At 49.8% G+C, this 27393-nt stretch overlaps 1 protein-coding gene across 15 annotated transcripts in view; it reads right to left on the minus strand.

Annotated features, from left to right (window-relative positions):
* The window catches only part of PDE1C (phosphodiesterase 1C), a 458978-nt gene that overhangs the window by 214624 nt on the left and 216961 nt on the right, over positions 1-27393 (minus strand). For 2 of the 15 annotated variants that reach the window (XM_066238382.1, XM_066238379.1), the window contains exon 1: positions 17674-18201. The exons of 12 other annotated variants lie outside the window; for them this stretch is intronic. In XM_066238382.1, the coding sequence (XP_066094479.1) occupies positions 17674-17774 (101 nt within the window). In that variant the 5' untranslated portion in view covers positions 17775-18201. Of the gene's footprint in view, positions 1-17673; positions 18202-18321; positions 18450-27393 lie in introns of those variants that run through there. One more of the 15 variants, XM_066238381.1, reaches the window with a different exon arrangement.

Genomic DNA, 27393 nt, shown 5'->3' on the forward strand with positions numbered 1-27393 from the left:
TTGCGGAATGAATGAATCGATCAAGAAACTGATCCCTCAAAATGCTTTCTTTCTACTCACGTCCCCTCTGTTTGCTGATGATTTACTACGAGCAGGGAGGACGTCTCCCCCAACCATGGTTTTCTACACGCAGGAAGAATGCCATGAGAGGACGCTGGGGGCCTCCCAATGGCTGAGCACCTGCTCTGTCCCCTGTCTGCTATACCACTGACTCACTCTGACCTCCTACGGACGCTGCGAGGCTCACCTCCCTTTACGCAGGACAGAGCTGAGGCTCGGAGGGGTTAGGTAAGGACACAGGACCTCAGAGGTAAGAGTCCAAAAGCAGACTCTGAAGCCATCAAAGAACATTGGGCAGATCAGGCCAAGAGGTCAAAGGATGCCAGGAGGAAACTCAGGCCCTCGACACACACAAACAGAACCAACGACAATACTAGAACATACCAGGGTTCCTTCCATCCAAACACAGGAAATGAGCTGGCAAAGACCCCAGATTATTTTGGGCCTTTTGTTTTTAAAAATGTCAACAGAATTTACTCTTGATCCATATACCCTGAGAGACCAAGGGAATGTTTCCAAATGGTCTGTCTGGGTGTTTTGCACTTACTTTTGATGTACAATTTTTCTGAAACTTGAGACAATCCATCACATATCTCAAGACTTCGTGGGGCTGGTTGGAGCTGATGTAGGAAGCAGAGAATGACCTGGAGCTGTTGTGCTCTGGGATCTGGCAAAGCTGGTGACACCAGCATTGGGGAGCTTGGAGCCAGGACCGGGTGGTGGGCAGATCTTCCTCATGGGGCAGCTGAAACACCGGCATCCATGCGGGCCCAGAGCAGTGCCTCTCAAACCGTCCCCCCGCAGGCTCTGCGCCTTCACACACACACACACACACACACACACACACACACACACAATTGCTTGTTCTGTTTTAAGGAAAAGCATCACAGCACGATGCTTAGGATCACCTGCCTGAGTCCAGCCCCTTCTCCCATTTATTGTGTCCAACAGACCATGTGAATTTCGGCCACTTTCTTCCTGTTCCCAACCACCAGTCTCCTCCTCCGTAAAATGTGGGTGGCAATAATACCTGCTTCACAGGTGAGGTGCAAGCTACGTGGGGAAATGAATCTGACTGATCTACGGTTAGCGCGGTGCTGGTGTTCAGCTCCTGTCCAAGAGAGAGTCAGCTATTGTATTAATAATGACAGTGTTGTAATAAATAATAAAGGTATCATCATTCAATAGCTTTCCAAATTTTGTTTTAGGAAGAAAAAAAATCTTTGGTTGATGAAAAAAAAAAAAAAATTAAAGAGAAAAGGTTGAAAATTGGTTTCTAAAGTGGAACATTGAATACTCCCAATTCTCCCTCCTTAGAATACTTGAACCCTGAAGAAAGTGGGTGCTAATCTCATTCTTGCTAAGAGAGGAGCTGAAACCCCACGAGCCTCCCCCTGCCCCCCCATGCCCACGGGACCCTGCAGGCTGTACCCTAAGACAGTGGTCTCCAACCCCCAGGCCGCAGACCAGTACCGGTCCGTGGGCCATTTGGTACTGGTCCACAGAGAAAGAATAAATAACTTACATTATTTCCATTTTATTTATATTTAAGTCTGAACGATGTTTTATTTTTAAAAAATGACCAGATTCCCTCTGTTACATCGTCTAAGACTCACTCTTGACGCTTGTCTCGTAAGTTTGACAATTATATTTAAAAATACCACAGTTTTTACGCCGGTCGCATAATTTTATTTTGTGCATTTATCCATCCCACCCTAAAAGCCAGTCCGTGGAAATATTTTCTGACATTAAACTGGTCTGTGGCCCAAAAAAGGTTGGGGACCACTGGCCTAAGACACTCACCCGCCAGTGGTCCCAGGTAGCTTAGCAGAACCGCACACTTCCCTCTAATTGGACATTTCCCCCTAATCTGACAAGGTGGCCCATCCCTCGGATGGCAGGGAGAAGGAAAGTGAAACCGGGTATTTAAAAACCAGACACTATACTAATCCCTAGAAAGATAAAAAAATGGTCTTTCCACAAAAGATCCTTTTTATCAATCAATCCCTAAAAACTGAAACCCCGGGAGCCGGGAGCTGCTTACACAGAATCCCTAAGCATCCTCCAAAAGTCGTAACTCCATGCGGAGATAACAGATGCTGTAACAAGAATTATTGATTGACCCGTGTCTATTTACCTCATAAGCAAATTAAAAGACTGCTGGTCTTCACTGAAAATCAATGTCTGTTCAAGTCTAGACTGTGCCTAAGAACCGTAGATTGCCCAAGAACTATCAAATGTGGTATGTGCCTGCGCGCATGTGTGTGTATGTGTGTGTGCATGCATGCGCATGTGTGTGCACTGCGTGTGTATGTGTGCATGCGTGCGCGCATGTGTGTGTGTGTGTGTGTGTGTGTGTGTGTACATGCACGTTGGCAGGCTCAAGTACAGAACAGGGGAAGTGATGAGCTTGAACATCCGCCCCCACAGGCTTCAGTCCATCGACACCAGCTGATTGCATTCTGACAGGTGGATGCTGAGATCGGAACAGCATCGAAGGACAGAGAGCACTGACCTCCCCCTATTTAAAAGGTTCCCCAAAGATCTCCGTGGCTGTGTCATCCGGGAGAAGCTTCTAGACCCTGAACTACACTTCACCTCTCCTGCCCCTTGATTCAGGGAGAAAGGGATGAAACTAAGGCAGAATCAGGGATGAGTCCGTGCACAGTACACTTGGACCTGCCTGGGGCGGGGGGCAGAGCAGAGGCGGCAAGAAACAGCAGAGAAGTGGGAGCAAGGATGCTTTTGAGGGGCTTTACTAGCTCACTGGTGGCTAGGGTTTCTCAAAGAACCAGGCACACCCACACTCCAATGGCAGTTTTACATACGCCCAAGTCCAGCAGGTGATTTGGGCATCGTTCCTGGTCGCCTGGACAAGTGAGAGTCAATTAAGCATTAACGGGAAATTACGACGCACCTGGCAGTCTTCCACTTTTTAAAAGTGAGTATCTTTGCGTAAGAGCCATATGGGTGCTGCGATCATGAGGTTTATAAATAGGCTTAATATTCAAACAAGCTGGCTTAGAGAAACCAAAACTTGTCTTCTGTTTCCAAGCTGACAGCAAGCTACCTCCCAAGTCGGGCACAAGAAGGTTTCCTGGTATGGGAAGCTGAATATGTAACAACTACACACAGCTGAATATGTAACAACTACACACAGCTGAATATGTAACAACTACACCGTGAGAAATCCAGTTCTGCCTCGACTGGAACCCCTCCAGGGTTTCTGCGCAGGGATGACTCACGCTGGTCCAGATCCCATCGGACCCCGTCTCCATCCGGCCTCTCTTCTGAGGTCCCCACTGCCGCAGAGGCCCAGGCAGCCTCGGGAATCCTGCTTCTCGGCCTTCGGTGCCCTCGAGGGAGAGGAAACTGGAGGGCAGACCCCGCAAAGCAAAGAGCACAGCCGGACTCGGGGGTTTCCACGACAGGGTCGCAGAAGTTCAGGTCACGCGCGACTCGCTCGTGGGAAGGCGCACTGAGACCACACGCCACACACACCCATGAAGTGACGGCGGGGCGGAAGGATCGTCTGATCCTCTGGTTTTGTATTTCACGGGCCTGTGGGACGCGGGCTATCCCTGAAGACCACTACTGCATCCGCCTTAAGTCATGATTGTGTGCACGGCTCTACCTGGCGCTGAGAATGGAAGGCCTTTGCACATTTCTTTCACTCCTGCTGGTGGTTTCATTTCCGTGACACGTACGTTAAAACCTAGATTCGCTGAGCTCTGTGTATTGATTGCTCAATGGCCTTTCCCATATCCTGAACCAAGTAAATGCCAACGAGTCAATATAGATAAATTGCGGTCTCCTGATACCCTCCAACAGACTAGGTAGTAGGCGGGAAGAAAGAAAGTAAGGGAGAAAGTGAGAGCCGATCTTCTCTTACTCATTCTAATATTTTTTTAACTGATGAGCTACAGAATAGAGCTCCAGGTGGGTCACGATTATTACACCTTCGTGTTTGGCCCCCAGATCCAAGACGAGAACACAAAAGATAAAAATAAATAAATAAATAACGTAAAGGCGCAAACTCACCGTCCCCCTGGAATAACCCAATCAATAGTTACGACAGGGCTGTTTGGGGGTTACGTTTCCTGAAGAGATTTTCTGCTCGGTTTTGTATTGGGAGAATGTGTCCTACAGACTCACGCCCTTTAGTTTTGCCCCTTTACCAAAGGGGACAGCAGCTCCCTAAGTACAGAACTCCAATACGCTTGACCGGAAGGGACGAGGGTGAAACAAAAATGAAGGGGGGACCCTCTGGCGGTGGGGTCTGGGGGTGAGGATGGCGGATCCGGAGAATGAGAGAACGCTAACAGAGCTGTGAGTCAGATGATCAAATTTTTTTTTTTTTTTGTATTTTTCTGAAGCTGGAAACGGGGAGAGACAGTCAGACAGACTCCCGCATGCGCCCGACCGGGATCCACCCAGCACGCCCACCAGGGGCGACGCTCTGCCCACCAAGGGGGCAATGCTCTGCCCCTCCGGGGCGTCGCTCTGTTGCGACCAGAGCCACTCTAGCACCTGGGGCAGAGGCCAAGGAGCCATCCCCAGCGCCTGGACCATCTTTGCTCCAATGGAGCCTCGGCTGCGGGAGGGGAAGAGAGAGACAGAAAGGAAGGCGAGGGGGGGGGGTGGAGAAGCAAATGGGTGCCTCTCCTATGTGCCCTGGCCGGGAATCGAACCCGGGTCCCCCGCACACCAGGCCGACGCTCTACCGCTGAGCCAACCGGCCAGGGCCAGATGATCAATTTTTAACTCACTCCTGGAAGCAAACGTGTTTCTGTCTGGTGCTGGCCGGGCACTGGACAGAGGAGACAGACACCTCTGAGGAGAAGGTTCAGTCCAAACGGAACAACCCCACCGGAAGCTGCCGGGGGACGGCCAACAGGCACCCTCCCCACAGGCCTGTCTCTTCCCAGCTCCCCTGCCCCCGCCCCCCCCATCTGTCTGCAGACAGCTGGCCAGACACGGAAACCCCAATCTCCTGCTCGCTCAGGACTCGGATTACAGTCTAACAGCCCCGGCTGGGACCCTTCCCCTCCCCGAAGAAAGCTAAAGCTTCCTCTGGAAAGCCAGGAATTTTCAGCAGACCCAGCACTTCATTTCCCTCTTGCTAAGACTCCACTGCTGAAAGCCGGGCAGGGGGCTAATCGGTGGCACCAGCAAGAAGACAGGGAAAGGTTTTTAGAGAAAGAAAATAGAAACTAAAGGTCACGCTTGTAGAAGTCCAAGTAGTACTTTTTTGCATAAATGATGTGTCCCTCTAGTCACATATTTACAACCACTTGCTGTGTTATAAGCACAGCAAACGTGTGTGGGCGGAAATGGAAGAGGCTTTGCGTGACCTCCTTCCCAGGAGCCTGGCTCCTAGTTAGATAAACATCAGTGAGAAAGGCTGAAAACAAACATGTTTCTTCCCATCGGTGACAACCCTGCCAGCGTGCAGAAAAGCCCACAGGAGGAAGCCAAAAATCTCCCTCTTTGCAGATTTAGTCCTGGAGTGAGGGCACGGGTAGGGTTTTTAAAATTGATTTATCCAAAGAGTTGCTACTGTAAATTCTCTCCTTTGTTTTTCCCCCGTGTAGATTTCACCAGAACAAAAATGGTATCTTTGGCCCCGTCCAGTCGGCTCAGCAGTAGAGCGTCGGCCCGAAGTATGGAAGACCCGTGTTCAATTCCCAGCCAGGGCACACAGGAGAAGCACCCATCTGCTTCTCCACCCCTCCCCCTCTCCTTCCTCTCTGTCTCTCTCTTCCCCTCCCGCAGCCAAGGCTCCATTGGAGCAAAGTTGGCCCGGGTGCTGAGGATGGCTCCATGGCCTCTGCCTCAGGCACTAGAATGGCTCCAGCCGCAACAGAGCAACGCCCCAGATGGGCAGAGCATCACTCCCTGGTGGGCATGCCGGGTGGATCCCGGTTGGGCGCATACGGGAGTCTTGTCTGTCTGCCGCCCCCCCCCCCTGCCCCTTCTCACTTCGGTAAAATACCAAAAAATGGTATCTTATACTTGAACTTCAGCAACTGGTCTAATTTTCTAAGGCTTTTCTCTCTACTCCATAGTATCCCATCCCCTCTCTCCTTCCCTACGCCCTTCCTCCCAATCCTTACCAAGAATCATATGCTTCCACTCAGATGTGGTCTATAAAACAAAAAGCAACAAATACACAAACTCCTAGACACAAACAAGAGGGGGAAGGGGAGATTGAAGGGGGTAAAAGGGGTCAAATACATGGGGACAGAGGAGACTAGACTCTGGGTGGTGGGCACACAATGGGACATACAGATGTTGTGTTATAAAGTTGTATATCTGAAACGTATATGATGGTATTAACCAATGTTACCCCAATAAGTTTTATTTAAAAATTAAAAACCTACTCCTAGCAGAAAGTACAGTGTGTCCATAAAGTCATGGTCCACTTTTGACTGGTCACAGGAAAGCAGCAAAAGACGACAGAAATGTGAAATCTGCACCAAATAAAAGGAAAACCCTCCCAGTTTCTGTAGGATGATGTGGCAGCATGTGCGCATGCGCAACACCGTGTATACAGCGGAGCAGCCCACGGCCATGCCAGTCGAGATGTGGATGGTACAGAGGAAAGTTCAGTGTGTTCTGTGGCTCGCTAAATTAGAATCCGTGACCAAAGTGCAATGTGAATATCGCGCGTTTATAACAAAGCGCCACCACATAGGAGTAACATTACTCGGTGGGATAAGCAGTTGAAGGAAACCGGCAGTTTGGTGGAGAAACCCCGTTCTGGTAGGCCATCAGTCAGTGACGAGTCTGTAGAGGCTATACGGGATAGCTACCTAAGGAGCCCTAAAAAATCTGTGCGTGGGCCCACTGCACTGACTGCACTGACTGATAGGTATGAAATTGGGAGAGTTTTCCTTTTATTTGGTGATTTCACATTTCTATCGTCTTTTGTTGCTTTCCTGTGACCGGTCAGAAGTGCACCATGACTTGAGGGACACACTGTAGTTATTGGCAATTTACCACTCCTGGTGAATTTAAGTCCATACAACAAAGAGACCCTTGGGAGAGAAGTCCTTCCTAGTTCCCCTGAAGCCTTCTCTCCCAGTAACATCATCTGGACACAGAAGCTGTAAATTTTAACAATTTAAATATAAGAAAAACGAGGCCATAAATCCAAAACAGATAACAAAAAGAACAGCAAAAACACAATTAGCAGACAAACTCCTTGGGACCATGTGGCGTGCTCTACTGTCAACTGAACCCAGCGGTGCACTGGAACCGAATTCTTCTTGGGCACAGTGACCTTCACAAAACCATGCCAAGATGCCCAGGAAGGGTGCTTTGAACAATTGTGGTTTTTTTTTGTTTTGTTTTTTTTGTTTTTTTTTTAGCAATGACTCATTCCAGTCGGTGGTTTTATAGACAGAATGGCAGTTCTAAACAACATTTATAAAGCTTGATTTATGATAATTAATGCTTATATTTCACAAATGACCTACACAGGCCCCTATTCAGTTCCTCACAGCACACAGGGTTTCCAAGTAACAACCACCTGGAATAAGAAACTAAATGGGACATACATGGAGGGGAGGTCATTGAAAGGCAGTGTAAGACCCCCTCAGAGTCATCCTGAGACACGGGTCAGAGAGAGACAGAAGAGTGGGGGGGGTGGGGTGATCAGCCCGAACTTGAACTATTCCCAAAACACACCTGGACGTAGCTCTCAAGAATTCCTCTTTCACTGCCCGATAGACTCGGCGTGTCTCTAGTGTGGGCGGAGTCTTGGTTATTGAAGCATTTGGGTTGCTTGGGCTCTGAGTAGACAGAATAAAACGTTCTTTGGGTACCCAATAGTGACTCTGAGCTAAAACATTGAGCAGTCTTATGGGGACTGTCTACAGTTTCACTCTTCTGGAGCCACTGAGGGGAGGAAAGGGGCAGAATGTTGACTCTTGGGTCCTTGCCATAGGCCCTAAGAAGAAAGAGGAAATGCAAGGAAGAAGGACCACTTCTGGAAGGCCTTTAAGAGCCGGACAAGGGCTTGACAGAGGCAGAGGTACTGTGGAGGGCGAGCACTGAGGCAGGGCTGTGGACTGTCCCCAGAGACAGATGCCGGGTGTCCATCCGCAGAGGGGGCCTGCGGAGCAGCAGCAGCAGGAGGCCGTGCCCACTGGCTGAGCCAGGACAGCAGCACAGCTTCCTGCAGCGTCTGGGGAGCCTCCCACCGGCCACGTTCACCAGGCCCCTCCGTGGCGGCTCCCGGCTTGGCGTCTCACCACCCGACTTGTGTCCAGCAGTCCCCAGAAGGTCCCGGCTGAGAGCCTGGTTCTGCTTGGCCTCTTGGGTCAAGGTCTCTTTCTGCCCCTGGAAAACTGGAAATGACCCTGCCCACCTCCAGGTTTCTGTTTCTGTTCCAAATGCGTGTTTGTGGGCATGACATCCAGCAGCCAACGTAAGTTCCAAGCAAAGCAATAGACACTGGGTGCTAGCTGGCCTTGCCCGTATGTTAACTGAAGCAAATGCCAATGAGAAATATACGTGAACTTGTATATTCTATGTTCGTGGGAAAAGTAAAAAAAAATGTGAACTTGGGTCTCGTGCACCTTCTGTCAGACTGTTTAGGCAATTACACTAAACTATGCTTTCTCTACTTGTAAAATTTATAGGATTATTAATTTAGCATCATTCAGACACATACACATACGTACACATTCACATATACATATATGCACACATCACTGTGTTCAGGGTGGGGCAAAAGTAGGTTTACAGTTGTTCATATGGAAAATAATACAGTAATTCATAAACAATGATACAAGAATACACTGTTTTTTTTGGGGGGGTTGTATTTTTCTGAAGCTGGAAACGGGGAGAGACAGTCAGACAGACTGCCGCATGCGCCCGACCGGGATCCACCCGGCACACCCACCAGGGGGCAATGCTCTGCCCACCAGGGGGCGATGCTCTGCCCCTCCAGGGCGTCGCTCTGCTGCGACCAGAGCCACTCTAGCGCCTGGGGCAGAGGCCAAGAGCCATCCCCAGTGCCCGGGCCATCTTTGCTCCAGTGGAGCCTCGGCTGTGGGGAGGGGAAGAGAGAGACAGAGAGGAAGGAGAGGGGGAGGGGTGGAGAAGCAGATGGGCGCTTCTCCTGTGTGCCCTGGCCGGGAATCGAACCTGGGACTTCTGCACGCCAGGCCGACGCTCTACCACTGAGCCAACCGTCCAAGGCCTAAGAATACACTGTTTTGCATACTCACAGTGTAAATCTACTTCTGCCCTACCCTGAATATATGATTTTTTCTGTTTCGTACTTTGTTGGACTGTACATTGCACCTCTAATCTGGACCTTTCCGATAATCTCCAGGCCCGTGTATTCAACTGCCCAGACCTGTACCCCCCCCAGGACATCTTGGAGACCCCTTGTAGTCAGTGTGCTCAAAACTGAAGTCATGGCCTCCACTCTCCACTCATTCTGCTCCCAGCCACACGCTGCAAACTGCCCCCGCTGAGGGATCCCGATCAAAGGAAATAGCACCTGGGGACTCCAGCTGAAGACCTGGGAGCTACCCCAGATTCCACTTCCCCCCTCACTCCCCGTGTCCGAGTCCTGCTGAGTCTGCCTCCCGCTTAGCTCCCCAGTCCGTCCCTGCAGGTCTTCCACGGCTCCCCATTGCGACGGCCCCCGGCCTAAAAGAGGAGGCGCGATCTGTCCCTCCCTGGCCGTGTCTCGGGCCTCCGGTCTCCACACCGTCTACACTGCAGCCCCTTGACCTTCCTCTGTTTGCTGGGAGGTGCCCTGCTTCCTCGGCTCAGTGCACATGCTCTTTTCCCGGGGCCTGAACACCTCAGAACACGCTTCCTCGGCTCTCTATAGTCTCCCAATACCTGCTTGTTTCTCTCTATCTCAGCTCACAGCTCACTGCCTCAGAGAAGCCTTTCCTGATTGGCGGGCCAGGTTCGGGCCCCTCTTACATGCCTGCACAGCACGCGGGGCTTCTCTGCGGCATCATCACAATGAACGACGACGTGTGCGATTGTATGTCTAATATCTGTCACTACCCGTAGACTGGGCGCTCCCTGAGGGAAGGGGCCTCTTACATGTCTGCACAGCACCCCGGGCTTCTCTGCGGCATCATCACAATGAAGGACGACGTGTGCGACTGTATGTCTAGTATCTGTCACTACCCATAGACTGGGCGCTCCCTGAGGGAAGGGGCCCCGGCCTTGTTTCCCACTGCATCCCCGGAGACTAGCACGGTGCCTGGCACGTGGTAAGTGCCAGAGAAATGTTTGCTGAGTGCATGAATGGTGAACGGGTCCCCTGCAGGGGTGTGTCTGTGCATTTATTCTAATACATAAATAAAAACCTCATCTAGAATTATAAATTATGGCTTTTGATGCACTTAAGCCTTTTCATAATTTTATAACCTCGGAACATTTAGGTTTTTCTTATACTCCTGAGGACTCGTTTATTTTGTTTAACAAACGTTGTCAAAAGGTCTCAAAATAAAGAATATATTTGAAGAATACCAATTCTCTACATGGATTTAGTATACTTTCTCCAGAAATAGAGTGTTTTATTCGCGGTAGAGTTCATTTTTCATTACTCATGGGAAGTCGTGATGGTCAGTCTCAAAGCTGTTAGAGCCCATTTTATGTGCCTCGTAGATTACCATTATTTTTCTCAGTCATGTCTCAAAAAGCCACAAGGTAGGTCATGGAAGCACTTTCCCTCCATATGGGGACTTGTGCGATGGGCCAAAGAAAATGCAAGATAGAAAACTGAGCTGGAAATGCAGAAATCTCTCTGCCTAGGGCTGCTTCCCAGCCCACAGAGGCTGTAAAGCTTGGTCAAAATGACAAACACTTGGCTACCAAACAGTGAGTTATAATTATCTAATAAGTTAGCGTGACCAAATTATGATGAGCAAGTAATGACATATTAATGTACTGCATTCAAGTGAGGAAAATTTCATTCTACACGTAAGAACCTGCCCTTTTTAATATTCACCTCTCTCTCCCCTCTAATATACATTAAGAAAATATTTCAGGAATACTTCATTGATCTTCATTAGGAAAAGACAGACTCAAAAATAATCCCTCAAATAAAAATGTCCACCTTCTCTGAACCCTGGGATGTAGTGTTAGTATATCACTTATGTAGCAATTATCATCCGGCCTTTTGTTGATTTTTTTAGTTTTTTCACATGTATATAGAATTATCTTGTCTCCCTACCTAGATTCAAAGTTTCCTGAAAGCAGGGCTTTCCCCTCTCTGGTATTTCGTATCTCTTCTGAAGTTCCTACTATCTGGTGCATAATAGGAACCCAATTAAAACATGCTGAACCATCTGATATTTCCAACAAAACGGGATAGCAGAAGGACTGATTAATACATTAAAATATGTAGCCTGGGAGAAATAATAAGTTTTAAATTATGCTTTTGGAATTGCTTTATTCACGAGAGTCAGCTTGAGCCCCTGTTCCCTAGGGCACGTACTCACAGGCTTTAAACTCAGCGCCGTGACCCACCACCCCAGGCGGAAGGTCTCTCCGTAGTCCCAGACCACTATCACCAGCAGGGACTTGGACGTTACAGAGGCCACTCCAAGTCGACATGTCTAAACCCAAATTTATCAGTCTGCTTTACCCAGGCCTGCTCTTCTCTCCAGTGTTCCTAGCTAGGCAAACAGCACCAGACTCGCTAAGACATCCAAGTCAAAACAAACTTCTCCTTCTCTCTCTCTCTCTCTCTCTCAGCTCTCTCTGCTCCAAAACTAAGTTCTGTCGATTCTCATGTCAAATGTGCCCCTTCTCTCATCCTCAGTGGCACTACCCCAATTCAAGCCGTTTCTCCACCTGGTCTCCAGGCCTCAAGTAGCATCTCTGATCTCTGACCTCCACACTTCTTCCAGAATAACCATCCCTAATTTCGTTACTCTCTAACTTAAAAGTCTTTTAACAGTCCCTTATAAATTAAGAAATAAAATGCAGCCTTGGCCAGGTAGCTCACTTGGTTAGAGCATTGTCCCGATACATCAAAGTTGTGAGTTCGATTCCCAGTCAGGGCACGTACAAGAATCAACCAGTGAATGCATAAACCAGTGGAACAACAAATCAACGTCTCTCCCCACCCCTATCTCTTTCTAAAATCGCTCAATAATTTTTTAAAAGAAATAAAATGCAAACTCTCTGAAATTAATGTATCCAAAAAAAAAAAAATATCTGAATGATGTGAGTGGGGATGAACACACTCTTTTGTGTAATGTAGTAAAATGTGTTCAAATACCCAACTTCTTAAACCACAAGCATGTATAATTTTGAGTAAAACAAATATATTTTAAATTTCACGAATCACTTCCTGGCCCGTGCTTCCCTTTCCAACATTCTCCTCGCTCACTCCGCCCCAGTGTCCCAGGGTCCCCAAGCGCACTGCTCCCTTCATACAGGAACTTCCACTGGTCCCTCCGCACTGCGCTGGGTGGCTGCGAGAGGAGCCCACATAGCTGCCCTTTAAGGAAGTACTAAGGCTCTTGGGCATTGATTTATAAGGGAAATAACCCTGTTTCTTGAACAGCTGATAGACCAGGGACCAATCCAGGGCCAAGTCCTTCTGCAGTCACCTGGCAGAGTCTTGTCCTACATCTCCATGCGGAAGGACAGCAAAGAGACCCAACCGCTCCCTCTCTGTTGGGAATTATCAACGAGAGGTGAGCCCAGAGAAGGGTACGAGGACTCTCCCAGAGACCCCACACACACACACACTCACAGCAGCCCCCTGCTGGGCTGGCGGAGCTGGAACAACTGACAGAATCAAAGAGACAACGGCAGCAACTGGGCATCTGGAGCCTGGGTCTCCACTCCATCTTCTCCCTTCTGCTTCTCTTTCAGCGCTGGTCTCGCTGGGTCCTCTCACAGAAAGGTCTTCTCCACGAACTGGGAAATGGAGCCAGCGGCAGCCACCAGGAAAGCGCAGAAGGGAGAGCAGCGCCTCCCCCACGGCCGACAGAGAAACCTCCCTAGGGAAGTCTCCAGTGCCTGCCTGGCTTCTGTGCCCGCGGAAGCTGACCACTGTTCCCAGCAAAGTGAAACTGCATGCCTGGCTGTCCTGGATCCTGACCCCTTCCCTCCGGCGGGGAGCAGGGGGTGGCGTGGGGACAGGGTCTGTTACCATAATAAGGCAGGTGGGACAGCTTGCTGGTTAGACCAAACCAACAGTCCCTATCTGTTACCCTAATCACCGATACCTCCTTTTATATTCATAATACTATTTTAAGTACTGAGGGGGAAAAGCATCATCCTCTCGAGAGAGAGTGTTGCCTAAACATAGAATGCATTACACTACTACCCCATAGTTGGGCAAAATGAATCCATGATAGCTGAACTGCAATTGTGACAATAAATGCCAACGAATAAGTTTTGCTTTCAACTTTTTTTTTTTTTTTTTTTTTTTGTATTTTTCTGAAGCTGGAAACAGGGAGGCAGTCAGACAGACTCCCGCATGCGCACGACTGGGATCCACCCGGCACGCCCACCAGGGGCGACGCTCTGCCCACCAGGGGGCGATGCTCTGCCCCTCCCGGGCGTCGCTCTGTTGCAACCAGAGCCACTCTAGCGCCTGGGGCAGAGGCCAAGGAGCCATCCCCAGCGCCCGGGCCATCTTTTGCTCCAATGGAGCCTCGGCTGCGGGAGGGGAAGAGAGAGATAGAGAGGAAGGAGAGGGGGAGGGGTGGAGAAGCAGATGGGCGCCTCTCCTGTGTGCCCTGGCCGGAATCGAAGCTGGGACTTCCGCACGCCAGGCTGATGCTCTACCACTGAGCCAAACGGCCAGGGCCGCTTTCAACTTTTTTTTAAAGCCCAGAAATATCTTTTTGCCAATCTACAGCAGGCTGGCGAAAGAAAAGGTCTTGGTCAGGACCAAGGTATAAGTCATGATTCAAACCCATGCAGCCGCGGGGGCTCTCCCCACCCCATCAGAGGACTCAAGTACAGCCATTACCCTATTCTCCCCACCTGGAAGACTATTGGACAAAACAGCTATTGGGAGGGGCTTGTGGAAACTCCACCCACTCCTACAACTGAGGCTTACAGGAAAAAAAGGCCCCTCCCAGAAATGTCAGAGAGCGCATCCCTCTGAGAGATGCCACGAAGGGAGCTCAGGGGTGCGGGCTGCTTCCTTCTCATTAGAGAGGTGCGAACACGTGAGAGACGTGCGAACATGTGTGTGGGCGGGTGTTGGGCTGCGGAGTGAGGCTGGGGAACACGAGAGGCCTGGAGTCGCAGCCGGAGGTCATGGCATCCCCGCGCAGGGAAGTGCCGATCATCATGAGAGTAGACACCTAAGCTGGCAGGGTTCTGTCATCTCAGCCGAGGCAGAGAGAGTTTAAAATTCCCGTTTGCAATACTCAGTGCACTCTTGGTAAGCTGATGATGCTACAACGCTAGGTTAAGAGCTTTTTTCTAATCCTTTCCTAGAGAAACACGTGAACTAGCCCAGGTTTCACACACTTATCGACAACTTAGTGCGGACCAGGCGAGTAGCACAGGCAAAGGCACCAGGGATGCACCAGTGACCAAAACAGACCAGAAAGCCCTCTGTCCCCAGGGAGTTTATATTCTAGTCAGAGGAGAAAGCTAGTAAACTAAATAAATAAAATGCATAGTTTTCAGATGGTGAGAAGAAAATGAAAAGGGAAATAAAAAAGAAGATACAGAAGAGGGATGGGGAAGGCTGTAATGTATAGAGGCTCCTCTCCTGTGTTCTCCTACACGGTACATTCTGGCAGATGACAACCTCAGCAATGCCCTTGCGACTGGACCATGCCCGGCCAGGGCAGCAAAGGAGAGAGATAAAGAGGACGAAGAGACAGAACCTGGCACGCACAAGAGTGGGGTTCAGCGCTGTGTCATGGCTTTGCCACATCTTTCCCTGTCCCACCTCAGTTCAGGTTTCTGGGCCCAACCTCTGTAATGACATCAATAAAAACCGCCCCCCCAGTAGCTCCTAGAACGCTGTGTTGCTAGGTCACACCTGGCCTATAAGCGAACACAAGTAGACATTTATCTTCATTTTGAATATTAAAAAGTTCACACTTTGGTCTTCATGCTTCTGTCATCACCTATTAGTTGAGCATCTACAATGCGCCAAATCCTGTTCTAGGCACTGGAGGCACAGCAGTGAGCAAGACACACAAGTGTTTCTGTCCTTGAGAAACTTATATAACGGAGGAGATGAACAATTCAGCAACAGATTAAATGGGCAGATACTGACAAGAAGGGACAGATACCACTGAACAGTCCGTGCGGGACATGATCAAGACCTGAACTTGACTGTTTGCACACAAGCTTAACTGAATCCAGACTGTGGTCACCCACACAGCCCGTTCCAGAAGGGTGTCATGGTAATAAACTGATAGGAAAATCCGATTGTGCCGAGTGGGCCTTTCTCAAACACTGAAAGGGTCGCTTGCTTTCTCTTCCTGAGAGTCTGTTGTGTGGACGAGTACATATAGTATTTCCATCCCCTAAGGGGTTCTGTTCTGTGAACTGCAGAAGTGTTATTCCATGTTGTATAAATAAGCATGTGTTTTGGTTTTCGGAGTCTTTGGCATCTTATTATAATAGCACTACTGTTATGTTAAAATAAATAAATAAAGTCATAGAACCATAACCGTAGTAAACATATATACACGCCATCATAAAGATAGTCACATGTCCTTTATACAAGTAGAAGGTGAAGCTACTGATCCTAGGGGTTGCTGGGCATTTCTGAAGGGAAAGCAAAGAGAGAGATTCAAAACCACACATTGGAGGAATCAATCAGTCCACACCCTTTATGTTTAAAGGCGCTGGTGGCTGAGTAGCTATAAGAGACCAGAAAAAAAATGTGGACACATCATAACCCAATACCTTAGGGAGAGAGCAGCATAACCGACATCAGAGAAAGCTGCACACGAGCTGTAACCGCTAAGTGCTTTATCACACACACACACACACACACACACACACACACACCAGCCTTGCTGATCCGCCCAAACACTCCTTTCTAGCCTGCCTGCTGCGTGGAGTGGAGCTGGTTTGAACTGTAAAGCAGCCAGAGGGAGGCAATTCCTGAGCGTGTGTCCGTGAGTCCCTCCGGCCAGAAGGCAAGGAGACCCAGCCTGACCACACTCGGACACTGTCTATCTTGAACTCAGGCTCGTGGATGCAACAGACTTTCTGTGTGCACCGAAAATAAAATTAGATGTCCCGTGTATTGCCCATGACACAGGCTTACTGTAAACACAGCTCAGAACCGGGCGCTGTGGCCTGTGCCTCCACGGTAAGGACAGCCTGCCAGCCAGAAAGACAAAATTTCCAAATAAGTTACAGCCTCTGCCTGCAGCAGCCGGACACCCCAAAGGTCCTATTACTTGGCCTGGTTTCCTATTTAGATTGATAGCAGTGCCGCTCGTTAAGACCACTGATGGAAGAAGGAGGGTTTTTTATACATCGCACTTGAAACAGGGACCCCTTAAAAAAACATAGACTACCTTGGCTTCGCTTTAGGACATCCCAACTGGGATGTGAACTCCCCTGAGACGGAGCGAACTGAGCTGAGCACCTCTTCTGTTTGTTTTGTCTGGGGTTCTGCTCGTGCTTTCAAAAGCCATGAGATGCAGCAAGCCAAACTAAGTGCCAGGGTCCCATCACAGGATGTCGAGAGGATCCACAGGGAGGAAAACTTGCCCTTTTAAACAGCACTAGATATCTGACGCCCAATACCTGATGAAATGTGTTTCTGCTCAGGATGGTAGGTGTCATTGGGACCTGCCGGGTCAGCTGGGAAGCAAACTATAGACATAGAGCCACCACCAACTACTGCCATGAAATTGTTTTATAGAAGATACCCTGTATTTTCAGGTCGCCTCACCTCGGTACCCAAAATCAGATGCAACCCAATGAAGTGAATGAAATTCACCGTCCAACAAGAATTCTGGCCGCTGTGCTGAAAGCAAATACCCTACTTCACTGTTCAAGGATTACTAGGAAATCCCAGAATGCTGCTGCCCACCACACACACACACACACACATACACACACACACTTTCTCCAAAAGAGCCCTTTCTTTCAATAACCATTTCCCTGCTAGAAAGTAGCCTAAGACAATCTCAGAAGTGGAACTAGGCTGGGAAGAGGGAGAAGAGGATTTTCCAGCCAGAATGCATGTGTAAGTTCTTTGGACTAACTGCCACGGTGTTTGCAAGCTCTTTGCGGAGGGAATTCTTCCTGTGATTAGAAGCCTGTGACCTGAGTCCCCAAACTTTTCTCCCTGGGCAAAAAGGACCACAAACATCTCTGTGGGCATTGAGCTACTACAACTGACATCTAAAGACCTGTCTCCTTCCCCTAAAGAAAGCGTAACTTGGAAACAGCAAGGCATTCTAAATCAGAAAGACAAGTCTCACTGTAGGAAGGAAGGTAGCAGTGACTGTAATTAACAGAGAAGCAGTTGTGGAACTTCTGGGCTCTGTTTAAAGGGCCAGGATGCCCTTTAAATGTACGATCAGGGTGAGTTGACATGACCACGGCTGTGAAGTCAAGTATTGATGGGAGAGGGAGAAGGGGCAAGAGAAGTAAATATTTACTTACAGCCCTCGGAGCCGAAGCCAGATTTTCTCGATCTGTTCGGGCTGCAAGTATTTCAGAGAGTTGCTCTCAAATTCTTCAATCTCCTTGGTCGGCGACTCCATAGCTGCAGGTTATCACCGGGAGTGAGGCTGTGAGCTCGGGCTGTCCCCTCTCTGCCTCCTCCCCTGTCACTTTCCCGGTGCGCTCCCCTGTCTGCACCCCCCAACTCTGGGCTTAAAGCGGGCTGGGACTGCGGACCACTCCGGGCTGTGGGGCCCCCAGGAGGCAGCTACGGTAACCAGCCATGTCCCGGGCTAATGTCCAGGGATAAGGATTGAGCTCCTACTCAGGAAGAAAGCACCTCGGATCTATTTGGATATGTTGTTTTTTGTTGTTGTTGTTTTAACAAAGCCACAGACAGAAGCGATCAGTATGGCAACTAAAGGATTTGGAGGAAAGAGGGAGAGGGTGGGGAGGGGAGAGGCAGCGAGGACGGAGAAAGTGAGAAATGGGGAGAGCAAGGTGGGGAATGAGTGAGATGAGCCAGCGCCCTGGCACAGGGCCGATGGTCTGACCCGAGGCAGCGCCCCCCGCGTTGGGACGCCCACGGCTCCTCCTCCCCGCTCCCCTGCCCGGCTGCCTTCGCGCCCCCTGTTTCCTTTCACTTACCAACAGCAGCTCTGCTGACAAGCGAGAAAACTGACAACTGAGAAAAGTCGTCTGTCAGCGCACGGGGGCTGGCGTCCGGTCTGGCACCCCGGGCGGGCGCGGAGGGAGGGGCGCGCCGGGCGCCGCCGTCTGCAGGGCACACGCTCGCGGGGCTCCAGCCTCGCACCCGGGCACCCACACGTGCCAGGCGCCCCCGCCCGGGTGTGTCCACGGCTGCTGAAGCCCGTGAGTAACACGGCACCACGCGGAAATCTGAGAGATTCCCTGGGCGCCGGCGGGGCTCGCGGCAGCAGCGAGGTTCCGCGGAGTGAGTGCCCGAGCTCTCTCTCATTCACAGCGCTGGCGCTCCCCGCCCCCCATCGCTGGGGGGAGCCGGGTCCATTTTGAAATATCAAAGCAACTGATGGGGAGAAAAGTAACCACACATCACACTCACAAAGTCCTCTCTCCACCCAGGTGGGGATTACCAACAGTGAAGAGGAGAGGTAGGTGTGTCTACTGATCAATGTCACACAACCCAAGGGGTTCCTGAGGGGCTGATGGGGGCCAGGTGGTGCTGAGACTAGGGAGAGTTTTAGCTCCACAAAGCTGCTACCCACTGTCGTTGTCCCCCTGGGTCATTCGCAATGTCAGAAATGCAAACTGCTCTGGCAGAGTGGGACCGGGTGTGGAGTTGGGAGGGGGATTAACAGAGGGACCAGAGGCATAAAAAGAAAGGACCAATTGGTGCTCAAGCTGATCACAGCCCTGACATCACAGGATGAACTGGCAGTCAAACTCCCTTGTAAATGAAGTCAGGCAGTCACCATCACCTCCCAGGGGCCACTTCAACCCGGGGTCTCCGGGCTCCTGAGAGTCAGGGTGCAGCTTGCCAGATGACTCAGTGGCAGGTAAGGGTTCTTTGGGTCACCTCCCAGCATCCTTTTTCTGTCAGATATTTTCCTGTGTCCCAAAAGTGAGGTAAACGTAAAGATGAGGACTCAAGTCACATTCCATGCGTAGGGCCTTGATAAAAGAATAAAATCAGAGTGTCTAAATCCTAAATGCTCCCCCGTTTGGTAGCTGCCACTGACTCTCCAGAACTGAGAGGTGAGAGTGCCGAGACCGGCGTGGCTGGCTCTGTCCAGTGCAGCGCAGAAGGCCCCGGCCTCAAGGGGAGGCAGCAGACCTGTCCGATTGGAAAGGACCTGCACGCACACCGGAGAAACAAGCTGAAGTCGCCTTATTAAAGCCAGTCCCGTTTATAAGTGAAGACAGAGGTTTTCTGGAAGCACACACATTTCACTGAGTTTAGGCATCCCTACCGGGCATTAAGAAGCCAACATATTTACATGAAATTCATTTACCTGAATAAAACCAATTGTCCACCCACCCAATATCACCCAGCAGGGAATAGTCACCTGGTGGAGGGGGAGGGGGAATAGATAGGATGTTAAAAGAAGAGATTATTTTAGCAACTTGTTTTGGGGGTGCAAGACAGGGTCACAGTCCCCAAATGGGGTTTCCATCAGATTGTACATCTTGGGCAACCAGCTGTCAAAACACAGAGGTGCAGTAATGATGATAGCAAGTGCATATCCGAAACTTCCTATGGTCCAAGCGCTGCTCTAAGGGTTCTATGCACACATAGAAACAACACTATGAGACAAATACTATCACCATCATCATCCCAATTCACAATATAAGAAAATTGAAGCACGGGGAGGTTACCTAGCCAACAGCATGGGAATTAAACTCGTAAAGATCACAGTTTGAGTGACAGTTCCTGACCTACTCCAATACAAATAGGTCCCCCTCACAGAGGTCCCATTTTCTGCATCATTAAAGTGCAGAATTTAGGCAAAAAGCTTTTTTTTTTTTTTTTCTGAAGCTGGAAACGGGGAGAGACAGTCAGACAGACTCCCGCATGCGCCCGACCAGGATCCACCCAGCATGCCCACAAGGGGCAACGCTCTGCCCACCAGGGGGTGATGCTCTGCCCCTCCGGGGCGTCGCTCTGCCACGACCAGAGCCACTCTAGCGCCTGGGGCAGAGGCCAAGGAGCCATCCCCAGCGCCCAGGCCATCCTTGCTCCAATGGAGCCTTGGCTGCGGGAGGGGAAGAGAGAGACAGAGAGGAAGGAGGGGGGGTGGGGGTGGAGAAGCAAATGGGCGCTTCTCCCATGTGCCCTAGCTGGGAATCGAACCCGGGTCCCCCGCACGCCAGGCCGATGCTCTACCGTTGAGCCAACCGGCCAGGGCCGGCAAAAAGCTTTTTTACGTCTGTCCCACCTTTATGATCCTCCGAGGTCACCTGGGGAGACGTGGCGAAAGGCTCTGCTGGACGGGGCAGTGCTTACTGCTGAGCGCACCCTGTCCCCCAGGAAAGGACAGAGCGAATGCCAAAGGACCACCCTGGTCTTCCTGCCCCAACCCACACTGATGACTTCTTCCTACTGTCGGTGAGACTTCTGATTCAGAGAAAAACACATTTTGGAAGAAAATGGGAAAGAATAGCCTTCTAATGGCACTAAGCTCATCAGAAAGAGACGACAAAATATATTCTTTAAAAGAGTTTCTCAAACATGCTTTTGTTTCATTTTAGAAAAAAAAACTACAAATTAAACATGTATTAGAAAGTCCATAAGGATAGAACTTGGCTTTCTTTTTTGGGCCATAGTGGTTTTTGGAGCTGGAGGGACCTTAAAAATAAGGCAGATTAGAAGTTTTCAAATTTTTTTTAAGCAACAGAGTATTATATTTCAAAGAATGTCTTCTAAGGGATGCTAGGGCCTACCACCGATTTCAGAAGTAAAGGCTGCACTGAATGAGGGAGGGGACTAGTTCGTTTTCAGGGACAAAGTCCACCTCTACCTTCTTATCTCATCTCTGAGGGGACCAATGCTCCCACTTCCCAGATGAGGACTGAGGCCAAAGCACTACTAAATCTTCAGGATTCCTTGCCCCTAATCCAGGGTTCTTTTTAAACCACATTAGGAAAAGCTTGATTGTCCCTGCCAACAAAATGTCACCACTTGTCGATGTACCACGTTATTATGTCGCTCCGCTTTTGTTCTCTCTTTATCTGTCACAGATAGCGTATGCCTGATAGTCGCAGCAACATGACAAGCCACAATTTCTCCTGGAGCTCTGCTCAGAGGCGAGCAAAAATCAGATGCAAATCCACCGAGAAACAAAAGGTCTAGGAAAATGCAAAGCCACTCACAACTTCGCTTTGGAGGTTTATCTGCACTGTGATTTCCTAACCCAGCTTTTTAGGAACTCTTATGTGGTCAAACATCACTTAACTATATAGCGACATGCATACATACATACATACATACATACAACTGTGAATTTACAATAGTTCTCCAAGTCGCCAGGTTGCACGTGGGATCACCAACATGATCCATGGTCACTGGATTGAGCCCAAAGGTCACTGGCTTGAGCTCAAGGTCGCTGCTTGAGCAAGGGGTCATTGGCTCGGCTTGAGCTCCCCACTCAAGGCAAGTATGAGAAGTAATCAATAAAAAACTAAAGTGAAGCAGCTGTAAGTTGATGTTTCTCATCTCTCTCATCCCCCCTCTCTCTCCCTTCCTGTCCCTCTCCCTCTCTCTCTCTCTCTGAAAAATAAAACAAAATAGTCCCCAAGTAGACATATGATCACTTAGCCTCAGTACTAGCCAGCCTCTGCATCGTCAGCATTAAGTACCCTACGGTCAGAGAGAAAGTGAGCTCCGTGCTCCTGGCAGAGTTCAAGGAGAAGCTGGATGACTGACAAGGGAGAAGGAATCAGGCATTCTAGGCATGAGAATGACCCCAGAGAGCCCTTCTGCCTTAAGATTTCATGATTGAATAATAACCACAATAATGACAACTACTACCCTTACCAGTTCTTGAGGACCACCACGTGCCAAGCGCCACGCTCAGCACATCGCAAGTTGGTTCACTGCATCGACAACAAAACGCTTCAGAGTAGTTCACTCTTCCCATTTACAAGTGAAGACAGAAGAGGCTCCCAAAGGTCAGGTCACTTTTGCAAAGACATCCAGTTCATGAGTGACAGAGCCAGATTTTAAAAGCAGACCAGAGTACAAAGCTCATGTCTTTTCCCTCTGGTGCATCCCCTCCCTGCAGACATCTGAAGACAAGTAGAAGGGCGTATGACGGAGAGGGTGGGGCAGCAGGGGCACAGGTGGAGGGCTCACTAATTAGGGGGAAATTAGGAAGGCTACCGAGATAGTGGCAGTGACCTTTGAATGAACTCTTGAAGGTGGGTGAGGAGCAGTGACTTGGTTGAGTGGAGGCAGGTGGCCCCAGAAGAAGGGCACTGCATGAAAAGTCACACAGAGGCATGAGCAGGCATGGGGTGTCCACGATCCATGTGCGGAAATGCGTGACTACAGAGAGCAAGAGAAACTGCTGGAAGGGTCAGCCAGATGCTGGGGCCATGGCAGAAGCCTGGGCTCTCTCCTTCAGATGACCGGGAGCCGCGGTGGTTCTAAGCAGGGGGAGGCGTGGTCACACGTGGAGGGGACTCGCTGTCCTGAATGTACATTCATCATGCACCCAGGTCAGCTCTCTGGGAACCTGTGTGCAATGACCTTGGGGCGAAGGCTAACTAGGGCACAGAAGAGGAGTCCGGCTACCCAATGCAAACGAGCTCTTCGGGTTACAAAGAGGGAAAAACAGGACGAAGAAAAGCAGCCAAGTCAGAAAAAGCACAGCGTTATCTCCCATGAGCACCTCTCCTCCCTCTACAAGATTATACTCCTGGCTTTGACCTCCGTGAAGCCAGCCAGCGCCCTGCTACATTCTTTAGAACTTGGCAATGGCATCCGTGAGAGAGTCTATGAAGGGGGAAATTATGGAGAAGCATCTGGAATCTTGGAAGTCACACCACTGGGCACAGAACCACACCAAATACTGCCCCATACATGCTGCCCACAGAGGCTCCTCTTGCCACTGGCTTTCCTTTCTAACAAGAGGTCTCCTTGGTGACAACTACGCTGCTTTTCCCTTTGTCATCTTTTCTGTTTGGTTTTATGATTTGGGGCAGACTTTGTCCCAGGAGCCAGCTCCACTAGAGAAACAAGGTGCAGGAAGGCTAAACCCAGTTCACTGCCTGGCTAAACCCATCTGGAATGGGGCTCCGAGTAGCCAACATCTCAACTACCCAGAGAGTGGCCCAGAGAGGCGGGAAGAGGAGGTGAGAGCAGAGACAGGATGCAGTCCCAGCTTGGGAGTGGTCTGACGTCATCTGCCTGTGACCCACAGGTTTGGCCCCTCTCTCTAGCAGGACCCTTCAGTGGCTCTGCCAGAAGCAGCTCATGGAACCCTCCAGAGCAGGTGGCACCAGCAAACGAAAGGGCTTGGACTGGCACTGAATCACAAGTGACCTAGAATAAGACACTTTTCTTCTTCAGCCCTGGCTGGCTGGGGCTCAGTGACCTTGGGATCCCTGTCCAGCTCTCGTACAATCTGATTAGAAACCCACCGCCTGGTCTGGGCTAACAGGCTTTTCAAGGGTCCAAAAAAGCTATAGGGAAACCTGAGTCTAGATATGACATAGATGTGTCTATAACAGACATTGCCTGGCCAATCAGAGATTTCCACCCAGATCTCAAACAAAGTGATTGGTCTGAAGGTGACACGTGACTAAAGCAGCTCCAGTCCTGCTTCCTTATGGGAGATTTGACGTGGCCAACGGGAAAGAATAAGGAGGTCTATTTCTCTTTTCTTTGAGATAAGAAGGTATAAGGCTTGAGGTTCTCTTGGCTCTGGGGTTATCTTTTTACCATGTGAATAAAGCATAACAGAAAAAAGACACCAACACAGAGAAAAGCAGGAACTAAAAAGACAAAGAAAAAAGTGTGAAGGAATCTTTTGAGCACCTTGATCCTGTCATGCCTGAAGCCGAGCTACCCATGGCCTTTTAAGTTATAGGATCCAAATAATGCTCTCTCCTCCCATTTTTTTTTTCACTTACATTAGGCTGAATCAAATTTCCAAATAAAAGAATCCTAATACAACTCCTGTTTTAGAGGGTCGCTATAAGGAGTTAAAAAAAAAAAACAAATAGCAATGCATGGCTAGGTCCTTCACTATTAGAGGCACTCCTCCTCCATCTCATCCATCCAACAGGAAACTAAGGGAAGAAAACTGGAAAATGGTACAGGAACCTTGCAGTGGGCAGAGCACCCAGGGTAAATATAAGGAGGCTTCATTGTCTTGATAAATAGATATGTTAATAATTTTGTTTCAACGTCATGACAATGACATCTCAAAACGTGCCCCATTACACACGCTAGCCCCTCAAAACAACCCTGAAGTGAGTGACACAGATATCATTACCATCCGCAGCTCAGAAACGAAGTGGACGAGGTCTGAGAGGCCCGCCAACTTCCCTATGCCCGGTCTCCCTCCCAGCTGGCGCCCAGGCAGCATGACAGGGCGAGGCTGCCTGACTCCTGGCCCCCGCTGGTCACTCTGCCTCTCAGGACACACTGCCAACCCAGCAGAAGCAACTTGGCTGTGCTAATGAAACTGAAATTTTTTGTTCGTGTAAAACTGCTGAGGCAACAGTCAGCCAAATTCTGACCCAAATGCACATAAATTAGCAGGTTGGTTGTTCTTCCTAAGCCTATAAAGCAGATTTGAATGCAGGGAACCCCTAAGCGTTGAAAGGGACCTTAGCGATCCCACTGCCCAAGGTCCTATGATACTGAGAGCAAGGAGCAGCACCTGGGGCAGTAACTGTTCCCAGGGCCCAGCTCCAGGTGGTGACAGAGCTGGAACCAGAAGTGGTGTCCCTAGACAGCCCAGTACTCCATTATCTCTGAACTTCCTTCCCAGTCTCGAGAATGACTCCCACTTCCACTCCAGAATCTGGTCCAAGGGCACCTGGTGTGATGGGTGTGAGGGGGTCAAGAAAGGGACAAGGGCAGAGGCTAGACACACAGATGGCGATGGGCCTGCTCCCACGTGAAAGTTCCTAGGATGGAACCATGAAACTCTGTTGAGCAGGTATGTCGGAGATACAAAGAGAATTGAGATTCAATAAGTACGATTAATAAAGAAGGACAAAATATTTTTTCAAAAATGGTTTCTGGGTCCTGGCCGGTTGGCTCAGTGGTAGAGCGTCGGCCTGGCGTGTAGAAGTCCCAGGTTTGATTCCCAGCCAGGGCACACAGGAGAAGCGCCCATCTGCTTCTCCACCCCTCCTCCTCTCCTTCCTCTCTGTCTCTCTCTTCCTCTCCTGCAGCCAAGGCTCCATTGGAGCAAAGTTGGCCCGGACGCTGGGGATGGCTCCATGGCCTCTGCCTCAGGTGCTAGAGTGGCTCTGGTCGCAACAGAGCGACGCCCCGGATGGGCAGAGCATCGCCCCCTGGTGGGCGTGCTGGGTGGGTCCCGGTCGGGTGCATGCAGGAATCTATCTGACTGCCTCCCTATTTCCAGCTTCAGAAAGATTAAAAAAAAAAAAATGATTTCTGAACTGCAACCACAGAAGAAGATTTACAGATTCATGTCTCTGTTATCAGATGTGGGGGCTGAGGGGGAGAGAGCCTCCCAAACAAATTAATACTGGGACCTTTTGAACTCATTCATTCATTCATTCGACAAACATTGCTGAGCCCTTACTCTGTGCCAGGCAGGCGTATGTGACAGTAGGTGTGCAGTAATCAATAAAAAAATCCAGTGGTGTGCCATGGAGTGCCAGTCTAACTGCAGAAACCATCCTGAACAGATTATCAAATAACAAATACATCATTGTAAAAGTGAGTCCAAGATGGAGGACAGTGGGGGTGGAACCTATTGTATTTATAAACAAATTAGCACTTCAGTCAGCTATTGCTGTGTAACAAACCACCCCCCATAATTTAGTGGCTCAGGACCACAGCAATCATTTTTCTCTCTCATGATGCCGTGGTCTCCAGTTCTCCTGCTGGTCTTGTTTGGGGTCGCTTGTGCAGCTGCAGTCAGATGACAATTAAAGCTAGACTATCCAACACGGTCTCACTCACATGTCTGGGGCCCTCCCAGAAACAGCTGGGAGGCAAGGACCTCTCCCTCGCTCTCTCCACGTGGTCTCTCCATGTGGCTAGCTTAGACATCTTTAGGTGGCAGCGGAATTGTGAGAGCCAGTGTTCTAAGAAGGACAGGCCCAGAGCTGGACCAGTCTCAGTTCTGCCCCATTTGGTTGGGTACAGCCCTGAATCAAGGGCAAGAGAAATAGACTCCACCTCCCACTGGGGGAGGGGATAGTGACAAATTTTATAGCCATCCTTAATCCACACAGGTGGTCAGGGATAGCCTTCATGAGCAGGTGGCATCTGAGCCAAGACCTAAAGATGGAAAAGTAGTCATTCAAATAACAAGTAGGAGGAAAAACATTTCTGACAAGAAGGAACAGCATGTGCAAAGACTCTGAGCGAGAAGGATGTGGTCAAGCAATCGGAAGGAGGTAAGTTGTGCTGGGGTGAGGTGGCCAAGGGAAGAGTGGCCTGAGAGGAGGTGGGAGAGGCGGGTAGGTAGGGGCTGTAGCTGAGCCCTGGGGCCACATGGAAGGTCTGGCTTTCATTTGAGGTACAATAGGTAATCATGGACGGATTTCAACAGAGGATGCATGTTTATAAAAGACTACTCTGGTTGCTATGTGAAGAATGGTTGGAAAGGAGCAAGCACGTCCCCTGGCTTAATGAGAGATGCTAAGTGACCTCAAAAAGTGACCTGAACTGAGGAGAGACTCTAGCTCCAGCATCCAAATCTGTGACAATGCTGAACAGATCCATCAGTGATGAGGAGCTCATTTCCCTGCTGCTGATGGTATTGCCATAGCGTCCACGAGATTAGTGTCCTGGAGGGCAGAGACCACAGACATCTCGTCTGTCATTGTCCTCCTCTCCCCCTGCCCCCGCTCCCGTGCATCACAGACCAACGGACCAACTGAGCTGCTCTGAGAAGGACTGTGACACATATTTCATTTATGGCCCAAGGCGGTTCCTGTCAAGTAAACGCTATTAAAGAGCAAGCCTGGGGCATAGAAACAGAGGAATCCTCACCTGGACCCAAAGCTCAGGCGGGGCTACTCGGG

The sequence above is a fragment of the Saccopteryx bilineata genome, chromosome 7, assembly GCF_036850765.1.
Source record: "Saccopteryx bilineata isolate mSacBil1 chromosome 7, mSacBil1_pri_phased_curated, whole genome shotgun sequence".
Lineage (NCBI taxonomy): Eukaryota > Metazoa > Chordata > Mammalia > Chiroptera > Emballonuridae > Saccopteryx > Saccopteryx bilineata.